Consider the following 13,296-nt stretch of genomic DNA (forward strand, 5'->3'; position numbering starts at 1 on the left):
TTTGTAATTTATTCTCCCTATGTTGTTTTAGCTCTAAGATATACATACCTAGGCTCTTTATACTGGGGTGGGGGTATCTAATAATAGTTCGGAGGGGGTCCTAATATGTCTTGTTATTCCGCCCTTATCTCTGCATATAAGTTAAGTTGGACAGTTACTTGCATGTAACATGTAAAGTGATACTCATCCTCTACCTCTATTGTATTCGAGATAACCTACGTAGTTTAGTTTGATTGAGAGAGAGAGAGAGAGAGAGAATCTGTTCATCATCGTCATCACCTCCACCACCACCATCAGAATTGAATAGAATAGAATTGTGTGAGAAGAAGGAGAAGAAGAAAGAAGATTCAGTGTTAGAAGAAGAATTTAGAAGAAGAAGGAGCAGCTATGGCGGTTGCCACCCAACTTCTGAACAATGGGTCTACTACAATCCCATTGCTTGGCTTGGGAACTGCTGCCTCTTCTTCTTCTTCTTCTTCTTCTAGCACCCATCATACCCTCATCAAATCTTCCATCACAACTGCCATTCAGGTACAACACATACCATCCATACACATACATTACACATTACACATACATTACCTACATAAAATGACATACATTACATACATAACCCTAACCCTAACCCTAACCCTAACCCTAACCCTAACCCTACATACATCATCTCGTTCGCCCTCAACAATCCCTAAAACTAAAACCCTCCTAACTTCAACGACACTCATGGACCTTAAATGAAGCAATCTTCCCTCCACTCCCATGCCCAAGATTAACCCTAACCCTAATCCTAATCCTCACCCGAATGAATCCCTTAACCTCCGTATAATATGCCAATCCAAGTCCTAAGCCATCCACTCTCCCTAGGTAACCTTTGTAACCCTAAAAGCTTAGGCCTAATGCGAAACAAACCCCAACCCTAACGCTAGGTCAACATAAAAACCCTATATATTGCCAGGCCTAACTGATTCTCACCAAACCTAACCCTAAAATCTAATCTTACATATACGCTTGTGTGTGTGTGTGACTGACTGACTGTACGTCTAAATTTCTGGGTTTTGTATGTGTAGGTGGGCTATCGACACATCGACACAGCAAGCGCCTATGGAAGCGAGGCAGCCATTGGCGAAGCCCTATCTGAAGCATTTCAATCAGGTCTGGTCCGACGTGAAGAAATGTTCATTACATCTAAAGTCTGGTGCTCTGAGGTGGATGATGTGCTCTCTGCAATTAAGAGGAGTTTGAGGTACTGTCATGAGATGGAGATTCAATCGTCTGTTTCATTGTCCTAGAGAGATTTTACTCCTGAGAATTGAAGGGTTGGAGAGACTCATTGATTATGCTTACAATCCATCACTGCCTGCTTGTCAGACATCAATTCACTTCTGAAAATCAGTTTAGCTCGATTTCCTTGTTATTTCCTTTTATAATATGGAAATGGAGCTCATTAATTAGGTTTTAATCTTTAAAAGGCCTTTCGCTTAATAATCTAGCTTTCAAAGAAGCAACATATATGGAGGAGGCGTCTTAGGGTTTTTCTTTTCTTTTTCAAACTCACATTGTGACTACATATCCTGAGGATATCTGTAGATTATGGAGGCGTCTTAGGGTTTTTCTTTTCTTTTTCAAACTCACATTGTAACTACATATCCTGAGAATATCTGTAGACTATGGAGGCGTCTTAGGGTTTTTTCTTTCTTTTTCAAACTCACATTGTGACTACATATCCTGAGGATATCTGCAGATTATAGAGGCGTCTTAGGGTTTTTTCTTTCTTTTTCAAACTCACATTGTGACGACATATCCTGAGGATATCTGCAGATTATGGAGGCGTCTTAGGGTTTTTCAGTGAAATAAATTCCATGGCTCATCAATCGTTCGTTGTATAGTATAATACCTGGTATAATTTAATCATCTTTCGTTACAGCAGATCTTTAGGGCTGGAGTACTTGGATCTGTACCTCATACACTGGCCTCTGAGGTACACCATACGGGTCCTGAAGAGGCCTAAGCCAGAGGAAATACAACCTTTGGATATCCACAGTACATGGCGAGCGATGGAAGAATGTGTGGAATTAGGGTTAGCGAAAGCGATCGGCGTCAGCAATTTCTCCTCCAAGAAAATCCGGGATCTACTGAAAACAGCCAAAATCGTTCCTGCAGTAAATCAGGTGATCTACTACTACTACTACTACTGCGCCACGTTTCCATCGCTAATGCTAAGCATTTTCTTCTGCTGTAAGTCTGGTTTAGGGTTTTCATTCTGCTAAGGATACTATACAAATATATGTAATGTGCAGATCCAAATGAACCCTAGGCGGCATCAAACGCATCTCAGAAAGACTTGCAGTGAAGCCAATATTCATGTCAGTGCTTGGGCGCCCCTGGGAGCTCCAAAGCAAAATTGGGGCTCTCATGAATTGCTGGAAGACCCTGTCATCGAGGAAATATCGATCAAGCATGGCAAAACCCCAGCTCAGGTTTGACCCTAAACATGTGGACAGATATAATGGATGAAAGAAACCGTTGGAACCATTAAAAATGCGGAGAAAATGTACAGAAACCCTAAAACGAGCCGTGGTTTTACTGTGTTTTTTCCAAATTTTTTACTAGCAGACCTTGTAGTAGAGGAATCATTATGGTTGCATTTATAAGTCCAGGGTAATTATTTGTGGCCGAAAACTCTGGAATTATCGGTTAATGCTGGCAATATGATTAAGATGTAGAATGACGGAAACGAAAACAGATTGCAAAGAGTTAGCGAATTCTCACTTTTAAATCCTTAAAATGCATGTTCTCGGATCAAATTTGAGGCTCTTAAATCACATGCAAAGAAAGGTAATAATGTTCGCATCCGTGGAAGCAGGCATGTTTTCTAATTACAACAAATAAGATTCTGACAATCCTGGTTAGGATAATTAGACGACTTTCTAATTTTACTGAACAATTACGGTTCTAAAATTTCCCTTCATTCCTTAATTATGATAATTCGATATATAATCTCTTTCATCGAATATACTTCTGAATATGATTAGAAGCTTTGATTAGATTCTAACGGAAGTATCTACTTGCGGTTTTTACAGTAAATGTAACAGTTCTTTTTAAATGTCTAAATTAGCACACACAGCTATATCTAGGCAAATTCTCGCTTTTAAAAGAATTGAACATGGTGTGTTATTATAATGTAATGATCCTAAGTGATATAAATTAGACTATAGAGGAAGCCTTCCTCTATAATCTAATTTATATCGCTTATAATCAATCACCATGAATGTGATGAATGGATTCACATATTTTGCTACCTTCTGATAGGTGTTATTGAGATGGGCATTGGAGAAAGGCGTCAGTGTGATTGCAAAGAGCTATAACAAAGAGAGAATTATTGAGAACTCGCAGATTTTCGATTGGAAGCTTACTGATGAAGATCATGAGAGGATTGCTACAATAAAGCAATATCCCACTTTACCAGCACCCTTCTTAGAGGATGGAAATATGTATGGTGATTTAGGGTTCTGGGACGGAGGAGATTAAATTCCGAATGGCAATATTATTCTGGATGTGTGAAAGCTCGATCATTCATTCATTTCGAAAAGAAAGAAAATCATTCATTCCTTTCTGCTTTCATCATCCGGATAATCAATTATGCAAGGAAAATCATTTCTTTCCAGTTTTACAGCATGCATTCAATAGATGTTCCGTAACGTATAAAGTAGCCTTGGCTGTAATACTAAAAAACAAATGTGAAGGGTATTACCTAAAATCGGTCTTTCCATATCTCCTCAATGAAAAACAGATAAAAAGAGAGCAAATGATCTGGTGAAGATAATTGATCCAGAAATTGAACTGTTTTGCAAAATGTGATCCAATTTACAAATTATTAATTGGCATAGAGATCTGGTACCTGATCCTTCTCCTTGTCACTTCATCGTGATGAAAAAAATATTTTAAATACAGTTTTTAATGCAGCTTTATAATCACCAGTTTCCATAACCATAGAAGGCATGTCGAGTTGATTGAGGGTTGAAAGTTTAACTGTAAATTTATGAAGAAGTATCAATGTACCTTATTAAATGATGTTTTTAATCAAAATATAATCTAAAATAAAAGTTGTGAACGCCCAAACATGTGCACTCAATTAATGGTCAGAATACAGTTGATTCCAATATAACAATGTGATCTATCTAGCAATGAAACTGACTAGTGCATTATAATGGTATATACCTCTTTGAAAGCAACAGTTACCTTGCATATGAAGAAGGTTTGATTCTCCATTGCGAAGTAACTAACCTACATTGTAATTTGTGTCACAAACTCGATCATATTCTGACGTGATATCTAGTGAAGAGGAAAGGAGAAAAATATGTGATAACAATTCAGAAGATTTCTCCATCAATCCTATAATAAATAAATAAAAATGCACATGGAAGTATCAATCAGTCAATCAATCAGCATATCCTTGTTCTATTATTGCAAGTGCCAAGGAATACACATCAGGATTGACTTCGATCTAGAGCATTGAAATCCTCTGACTATATATATAATCAACTTCACTATTTGGACCCACGTTATCAATTGCATATGCTCAATGCTCATATTGTATTTGGTTTGGGGTTGAATTAAAGTATACAACCATATACATATGTAGTACTAGTAAGTAAAAATAAAATTCATATTGTTTTGGTAGAAAACAAAAATAAATAAAAAATATTAAGAGGAAATCTCTCCTACACTTCTTACATTAAATGTAGTCATTACTCAAATAAATTTAATGTACGCTGAATCATTTATAATGACTTGATATAATTTCTACATGTACTTAGATAGCTTTATAAGTGCCATTTCCACGTTATCAATGGTCATGCATGCACTAAACAGATAATTTTATATAAGGAACTCACATCGAAAATGTGAGAAATATCAATAAAAGCATATCATGAGTGACATTGTATTTGACAAATAATATGAAGTTATTTTATGCCAAATGCCAAATGAGAAAATGAAGAGCTTAAAATATGTGTCACGTGTGCGTTCAGCCACTAAAATCATGATACAATTGCTCAACTTCTCAAAAAACAAATCAATGAGTTATTTACAAATAATAGTTGTGAAACTCTTGAATAATAAATTAGTTGGGACTCCAAGTAAAGTTAGTTATATGTTTGTTTTGGATAATAAACATAAGTTATTTTCAATCGTGACATAAAATATTTGGTTGGCCATGTTAATCATTTAGGTCAATTTGATATGAGTGTAAATGAAATGTGAGAAATTTGTTTGTGTTTTAGAAAAACCAAAATTATAAATATGTGGCTTGTGTTGCAAAACTAAACTCATAAGACCTATAAAGCTATTAAGAGACATCTTAGTATCCTCCTAAGTTTTTGTGAATATGGATATTTGATGACTATCACAAGAGCCAGCAAATGTAAGATGCATGTATTTCGCTCTCTTTATTGATGATTTTTCTTGCGTGATTTGGATATACTTGATGAAAAATAAAGGTAACGTGTTTCCAAAAATCTCTTGAGTTCATATCCATAGGTGAGAATCAATATAGAAGAAATGGAAGGTGAATCCACCAATTGAAGAGGTTGAGGAGGACTGGATCTTGTATGTGGTTGAAGGCAAGCCTCTCGAGTGCTTAGAATGGGATCCCGCTGAATACATGTGGAAGGGAGAACAAGTTAAATCATTAGGTTTCTTCGAATACTCGAAGCACTTGGGGAGAAAGTTAGGTTGGTATCATGAGTTTCAGGAATAGTACTAAAACAGAGAAAGAATTAGTACTAGAGAAGGGAAGTACTATTGGTACTAAGGGGACAGGACTACGTAAGACTCCCGAAAGGGAGGAAAGAGAAGAGAAGAGAGAGAGAGAGAGAGAGAGAGAGAGAGAGAGAGAGAGATGATGATAATAGATGATATATTATAGGAAGAGTAAGTACAAGATGGCTATGAGGCTTAAGACTGGCGTTGAACCAATTTGGTTCAACATAATGCCTAGTGCCTTCTTTTATAGTGTTCTCAGGAGAAATCCTGAAGCTTCTAGAATGTTCCAGAGAAATTTGGAATATACATTAATTTCCTATAATAAAACTTAAATCAAAATAATATTTTACATATTACAATAGATGGTATAATGGTCAAGAGCTCGACCCATATAACATAAGGTCATGGGTTCGAGTCTTGCCATATCATGACATTATCTCCATAAAGTGGAGAATCTCGGCCCAATCGTCTTGTTAACTCAGAAAACACCGGAGATATTGTTCCAGCGTTTGGTTTGTTCGTTCCGCCTGCCCATCGCTCTGGGAATGGTAGCCGGAGGAGAGGTTGCAAGAGACCTTGAGCATCTTGAAAAGATGTTGCCAAAATTTGGAGACGAATTGAGGTCCTTGGTCACTAATGATACTGTCTGGCATGCCATGATGCCGAAATACCTCACGCATGCCAAGGGCGGCGGTGTCCTCGCTAGTGATGGCCTTAGTACACGACACAAAATGTGCCATCTTAGTATATCGATCGACGACGGTTAAGATAACATCGAACCCCTTCGAGACCGGCAGATCAGTGATAAAATCAAGACAAATAGACTGCCACGACTTACTTGGAATCGATAAGGGTTCCAACAAGCCATATGGATGGTGTCGGGGCATCTTTGCTCGGCAGCAAGCATCACAAGTCCGAACGTAGTCTTCGACAAAACGTCGCATATGGGGCCACCAAAAAGATCGTTGAACAAGATCCAAACGAAATGTCCCGACGTATGGGTGTCATGACAATTTTGGACAATTTGAAGGCGACAGGAGCAATCGGGGACATATACAAGCTTTTTAAAGAATAACAAACCATCATGATATTCGAATTGTCGGTAGTCCATAGGTCTGGTTGTTGAGATTGCGAACAGGATGCCCGAGAGGTATCAATGTGCGCCAAAATGTCTTGATGTCTGTCTTCAAGTTCGCACATATGTAATCGGTAATCCGGGAATCCATTAGGGTGTGAAAAATCCGCGTTGTGTGCAATCGTGTTGGTCCCAAGATTACTTGCTTTTGATTATGAAACACTGGATCACGAGGACGAGGTGCAAGATATGAACGCCGTGATAACGCATCTGCTTTTCCTTGCTACTTCCCCGGTCAATATGTGATTTTGAAGTCAAAACGCGTGAGGAATTGAGCCCACCGAGCTTGTCATCGATTTAGCACCCGAGCATTCTGGAAATAAGCAAGATTCTTGTGATCACTAAAGACGATGACCTGATGTGGAGAGCCCTCTAAGAAATGCCGCCATTGCACAAAGGAATCCACGATGGCTAATAACTCCTTGTCATGTATTTCGTAGTTGATTTCCGTTGCATCAAATTTGCGTGAATGGAAAGCCACAGGATGTAACTCTTCTTTATCTCCTTGTTGAGAAAGGATGCTACCGAGGGCGAAATCCGATGCGTCGGCCTCCATGATGAATGGTTTGTTTGTATCCACATGAGCTAGAATAGGAGTTGATGTAAAGGCTTTCTTAAGATGTCGAAAAGCCATGTCCGCTTCATTGGACCAAAGAAATGCTTGTCCCTTCTTTGTAAGTTGTGTGAGAGGTAAAATAAACTTCGAGTAATCTTGTATAAACTTGCGGTAGAAGTTAGCAAAACCTAGAAAACATTGTACATCTCGTACCGACCGTGGAATTTGCCACTCTAGCACAGTTTGGACTTTAGCTGGATCCATGGAGATGCCCTTTGAGGAGATGACGTAGCCTAGAAATTCCACTTGCTTGCAATCAAAGCTACATTTTTCTAGCTTGGCATAAAGACCATTCTCGCGGAGTCGTTTTCGTACTAATAGTACATGAGAATCATGCTCTTCCTGGGTCTTCGAATCAATCAATAGATCATCCAGATAGATGATCAAACAAATATCCAAGAGGTCTCTGAATATAACATTTGCCATGTGTTGGAAGACTGCGGGTGCATTGGTTAGACCGAACGGCATGACAGTATATTCGAAATGCCCATACCGCGCGCGAAAGGCGGTCTTCCATTCATCTCCCGGTCGGATCCGCACGAGGTTATATGCTCCTCGTAGATCGATTTTTGTAAAAAACTTGGCACCATTAACTCGCTCTAAAAGACTTGATATAAGAGGAAGTGCATACCTATTCAAGCCGCAGTAATCAACGACGAGACGAAGTGAGCCATCTTTCTTCTTGACAAAGAAGATGGGTGCACCAGCCAGAGATTTCGAATGACGAATAAACCCGCTTGCCAAGTTCTCCTCTATGTAGGCTCGAAGGACTTCTAACTCGGTGGGTGACAAGTTGTAAATCGGTCCCCATGGTGGCTCTGCTCCTGGTTGTAAATCGATGGGACAATCATAGGGACGATGATGAGGAAGAGTACCGGCTTTTACCTTGTCAAATACATCGGCATAAGGATGATATTTCGTCGGAAGTTGCACTAAGGATTCCTCCTTAATAGTGATGGAAGGATGTACTAATATTGCAAATAGGAACATTGCCTCCTTGTGTCCTTCTTCGCGTAATTGACGTAGTGAAATGGTCGAAACTCGATGAGTAGATTCTTGGGGTTGTCGATGTCCGACTTCTCTTGTTCTCCAATCTATGTCTGGATTATGTAATTCAAACCAAGGTAATCCCATGACAATGGGATGCTCTGGACTACTAATTATATTAAATGCTACTACACACACAAAACTACCTAGGACAACTTGAATGGGTTCTGACTCTTCTACAATATTCCCGGAAGCAATGGGACGACCATCAATGACTACTATAGATGTGGGGCAAGGAAGTTTTCTTAAGGATATCTGAGAAGCTCGGGCAAAATTTCGATCCATGAAACAGGAATTAGCTCCGGAATCTAGAAGTCCTAGGACGTGTACTGGGGGAGTACTTTTAGTACTAACCATGACTTGGGCTAGGAACACATAGCTAACTTGCTTGGAGGGAATGGAACCACTAATGGGTTGTACAGATCTAGGGCTGTCCAACCAAACGGCTCCTATTTTGGCTGGACTCAATCGTTTAACTCTTCATCTAATTGACTAAGGATTTCAAATTTGTTTGAGATACTTGGGCTATTAGTACTATTAATACTATCATACACTCCTAAGGGAAGAATTGACTCAGGTTTAGTACAGGCTACGATTTGATTTACCTATCTTCTTGGCCTATGGGAACAATTGATTGCGATATGCCCTGGTCCACCGCAATAAAGACATAATCGATTTTCACGTCGTTGTTGCTTTTCTTCTTCCGATAACGGGCCACGTTGAGGCATGGTGTCGATCTCCATCGGTGTCAGAGTATTTGCTTGAGGTATGTCTCGTGCAAACGGTTTAGCCGCGACTGAGGCATAAGTGGGCTCCGGCCTAGAGCGTGGTATTTGTAATTGACCTTCCGAACGCCGTTCGAAAAGGCGGTTGTCGCATCGGACCGCTCGACTGATTGCCTCCGTAAGAGACTTTGGTTCTTCGGGGAAGGCTAGAAGTAGACCTTTGACATCGTTTCGCAGGCTGTAGCGAAACTACTCCATTAGTGCCTGATCATCCCAGGGGATATCTGAAGCGAGTAGACGGAAATCCGTCGCGTAGGCAGAGGCTGGACGATCGCCTTGACGCAATCGTCGGATTTTGTTGATCACCGTCCGGATGTTGTCTGTATCTCCAAAGCAAGCTTTAAACTCACTAATAAAGTCTTCAAAGTTATTAAGTAAGGGCGATTGCTTTTCCAGAAGCAGAGCAAACCATGCCAAAGTTGAGCCGCTAAGCAACGTGCCTATTAGGCCAACTCGGGATGCATCAGTGGGGTATCGAGAAGGATGCATTTGAATGACTAAGCGTACCTGATTGAGGAATCCCCTAAATTGCGATCACATTCCATCAAATTTCACAGGAAGTCCAATCTTGGGCTCTTTATGAAATCCTTGGGGACTTGATCCTTATTGTTGCAATGTTGCTTCGAGTTGTTGCACATGTACCGCTAACTCCCCATGTTGCTGTTGCAACTCCCCATGTTGTTGCTGCGTTTACTGTTTTTCTAGGGCGATTTGTTGAAGATCCCCTAACAACCGTTGGTTTTCTTGTTCCAAGGCAACAAAATTTTCTTTTAGACACTGTAGCTCGGAGAAAACGGATTGGTATTCTTGGGCGCTAACAGAAGCCATTGTATAGAAAAAGGATAAGAGGATGAGGGAAACAAAAGAAAGACTAGAGAGGCAAAATTGGTTCAAACTGTTAGGAATAGTACTAAAACAGAGAGAGAATTAGTACTAGAGAAGGGAAGTATTATTAGTACTAAGGGGACGGGACTGCGTAAGACTCCCCAGAGGGAGGAAAGAGACGAGAAGAGAGAGAGAGAGAGAGAGAGAGAGATGATGATAACAGATGATATATTATAGGAAGAGTAAGTACAAGATGACTATGAGGCTTAAGACTGGCGTTGAACCAATTTGGTTCAACATAATGCCTAGTGCCTTCTTTTATAGTGTTCTCAGGAGAAATCCTGAAGCTTCTAGAATGTTCCAGAGAAATCTGGAATATACATTAATTTCCTATATTAAAACTTAAATCAAAATAATATGCTACGTACTCGACTCTTGCCATATCATGACAGTGAGAAGTGTGCCAACAAGTTGGCCCATGTAGTTGTCAATTCAATCTTCGTGGATAGAACCAAGAGCATGATATGGAACTCATCCCTTCTCGAGCGGGTCAAAGTGTTCTTTTGGTTAATCACCCATCGAGTTGTTCCAACGGGAGATAATCCTTCTTTGGCCACTGAATCGGCTTCATGGTTTCAAGGAAGGAATGGAAATAGTCCTTCTTTAAAGGTGATGCAAGGAACTGTACAACCAGCGCAAGGAGGTTCATTCTTCTTACATGAATGCTACGTGGACATGTGGTTATTAGTGGTCGGCCTTACGGTTTGGCAAGTGTGGGTATCTAGGTGCAAGGAGACTTTCGCAGGTAAGCGAACCCCACCGGCTGAGAATTTAATGATGATCTGGTTTAATCTTATTTCTACGTTACAAGGAGAGTTTGAAAGTCTTCAAGGGCCCTCTGACGCAAGTGAAGAAGCTAGAGTTCGGTTCCTTCTAAAATGGAGCAGTTCATCAATGTTGCAGATGGTGGATGGTAAAGCGAAGTGGAATTATCAACCACCACAGTGGTTGTTCCCTCCGAGTGTACCTAACATCTAGATGGGTGTTGCCATGAGAAGTGAATGGAGGACGTATATGTTGAATTAGGGTTGTATGAGGCTCACATGGAGAGTATGCGTTTGGGTAATGCTATGCGCATCGAATGATGTGGTGTTTTGGAGTTGTTTTTGTTGTTTCCTCTACACATATTGTTTTCTTTTGACATGCAAGATGGCTTGTAAGATATGAGTTGTAAATTATCCTATGTACATTGCCTTAACTAAAGGAAGTAGTTTTTTTATTTGGAAAAAAGAAAATTAAAAGCTTTTAGAATTGGTGGTGGTGGTGGTGGTGAATGTCTTTGACACAAACTTTATGAGAATCCAAAATAATGAGATACATAACATTGAGGTATACACCTGAATTGGATGGAGTAACTAAACAGAAAATCCACATTTCTTAAGGTTTTATGAGAGCCATGATATTTGAAATGAATGTTATAAAGGTGTTTTGGGCATATGCATGTCATTATGTACTGATAGTGCATGACATTTGGCATGCATGATTGTAAACCCATTAAAACCCCAATGGAAATAATTGGAAATCCTGAGGTATTAATGTTTTATTGATTTTGCAAAGAGATATTAACAAATAGTAGGAAAGTTTATTGATCTTATCATTTGAACTCGAGATATTGCATATGTTGTTAGCATTGTCATCAAATCCATGCAAGCACCTACACATGCACACATGGTTGTAGTTCAAAAGGATATATCAATATGTCAAAGACAAGATCATCTTTGGCTTGATGTATACTATTACCAACAATACATTGTCCTTGTTGTTACATCGTGATGTAAATTGGGCATTAAGAAACACAAGTGGATTGACAATATGTCAATCTGATGTTAAGATCCTTCTCTATTTATGTTTGATCAACCTTCTTTTAAAAATATAACCCCATTCTTTTAGCTAGTGGAGTGATTTGTCATGTTAGTTACCTTAAAAACGAGACCAACTAGAAGGATCCTTTTCGCGGCCAACTTCTTAGAGGGAGTGTGGCCATTTAGCCCATGGAAGTTTAAAGCACTAAGAGGTATGTGAAAACCCTTAGATGTTTTGGGTTGCAAGGGCACTATACCTATGAATTCAATGAGTTTACCATCAAGAGTGATAGGTATAGATAACATTGAGTGTGCAGCCACCATTATATACATTTCATTCTATTACTATTCCAACATCCATATTACAGCATTCTATTGATTTTTGGATTACATCAACTAAGACGGATGCATTTTGATCTTATGATGTTCAAGAATATATCTCACAACACACATGCACAAATCAACAACCAATACATTTAGGTGCATGAAAGTTATTGAAAATCATTAAGAGTAAGATACAACAGACTTTTCGAACATGCGTCCCATTAGTCTAGGTAATGATAATAAATTTCACTATTGTGCAAAGACCATTACAACAATATACTTAAATGCACCAAGTAAATGGCTCAAAGTAAATTGCTAGTTGTTTAGTCAATAAAGTCAAATCACTCAAATGTCAGCAATTCGTTGGATCCATTGGATATACTTAATGTAAAGTGGGCAAGTATTTTAATGCACTACCCAAAATAGTGACAAGCTTATTTGGTAGTAGCAGATGAGTAACTAGCCATTGCGTTTACGGCTCAAGCATTTGCATTTATGTTAAATTTATCACTCTGTACTTGTTTGTATCCATTACCCATGCAAATCATTTCAGATCCCGATCAATATTCAACGCCAATTTTAGTTAACAAAGTTCAAAAGGATCAGATGCTTTGGAATATTAATATGTAACCTATTGATCTCCAATGACATAAAACATTGGCCACCAAATACAAAGATACAAATGGAACAATCACAGAAAATCCAACACACTTCATTGGGAGCACAACGAATCAATGATGACAAGGAACATCTTGAATAGCTCGGCCCTTGAAAATAGCAATTATTCTAATGTTGTACTTGAGAATATCAAGCATGCTCATAGCCCTTCATTTAAGTCGACCAAGATTTAATTAACTGGAACATGAGTAGGAGCATTAGATTCATAGGCTAAATATGGATCTTTCCACAACTAAGGATACAACTCTACAGCGAGAAATAAGG

General features: G+C 39.1%; 1 protein-coding gene across 1 annotated transcript; it reads left to right on the forward strand.

Annotated features, from left to right (window-relative positions):
• Nucleotides 1–372: 372 nt before the first annotated feature.
• Nucleotides 373–3,558, forward strand: LOC147864764 (7-acetyl-epi-neemfruitin B aldo-keto reductase-like). The gene is made up of 5 exons (XM_087317621.1): nucleotides 373–531; nucleotides 1,065–1,240; nucleotides 1,925–2,165; nucleotides 2,295–2,474; nucleotides 3,307–3,558. The coding sequence occupies exons 1-5, from the start codon at nucleotides 388–390 to the stop codon at nucleotides 3,523–3,525; spliced, it is 960 nt and encodes a 319-aa protein (XP_087173747.1). The 5' UTR covers nucleotides 373–387; the 3' UTR covers nucleotides 3,526–3,558.
• Nucleotides 3,559–13,296: the final 9,738 nt, after the last annotated feature.

Source organism: Azolla caroliniana, unplaced genomic scaffold (genome assembly GCF_043228905.1).
Source record: "Azolla caroliniana isolate FFs.n. ecotype wild unplaced genomic scaffold, voAzoCaro1.0.p SCAF_4, whole genome shotgun sequence".
Taxonomy (NCBI): Eukaryota; Viridiplantae; Streptophyta; class Polypodiopsida; order Salviniales; family Salviniaceae; genus Azolla; species Azolla caroliniana.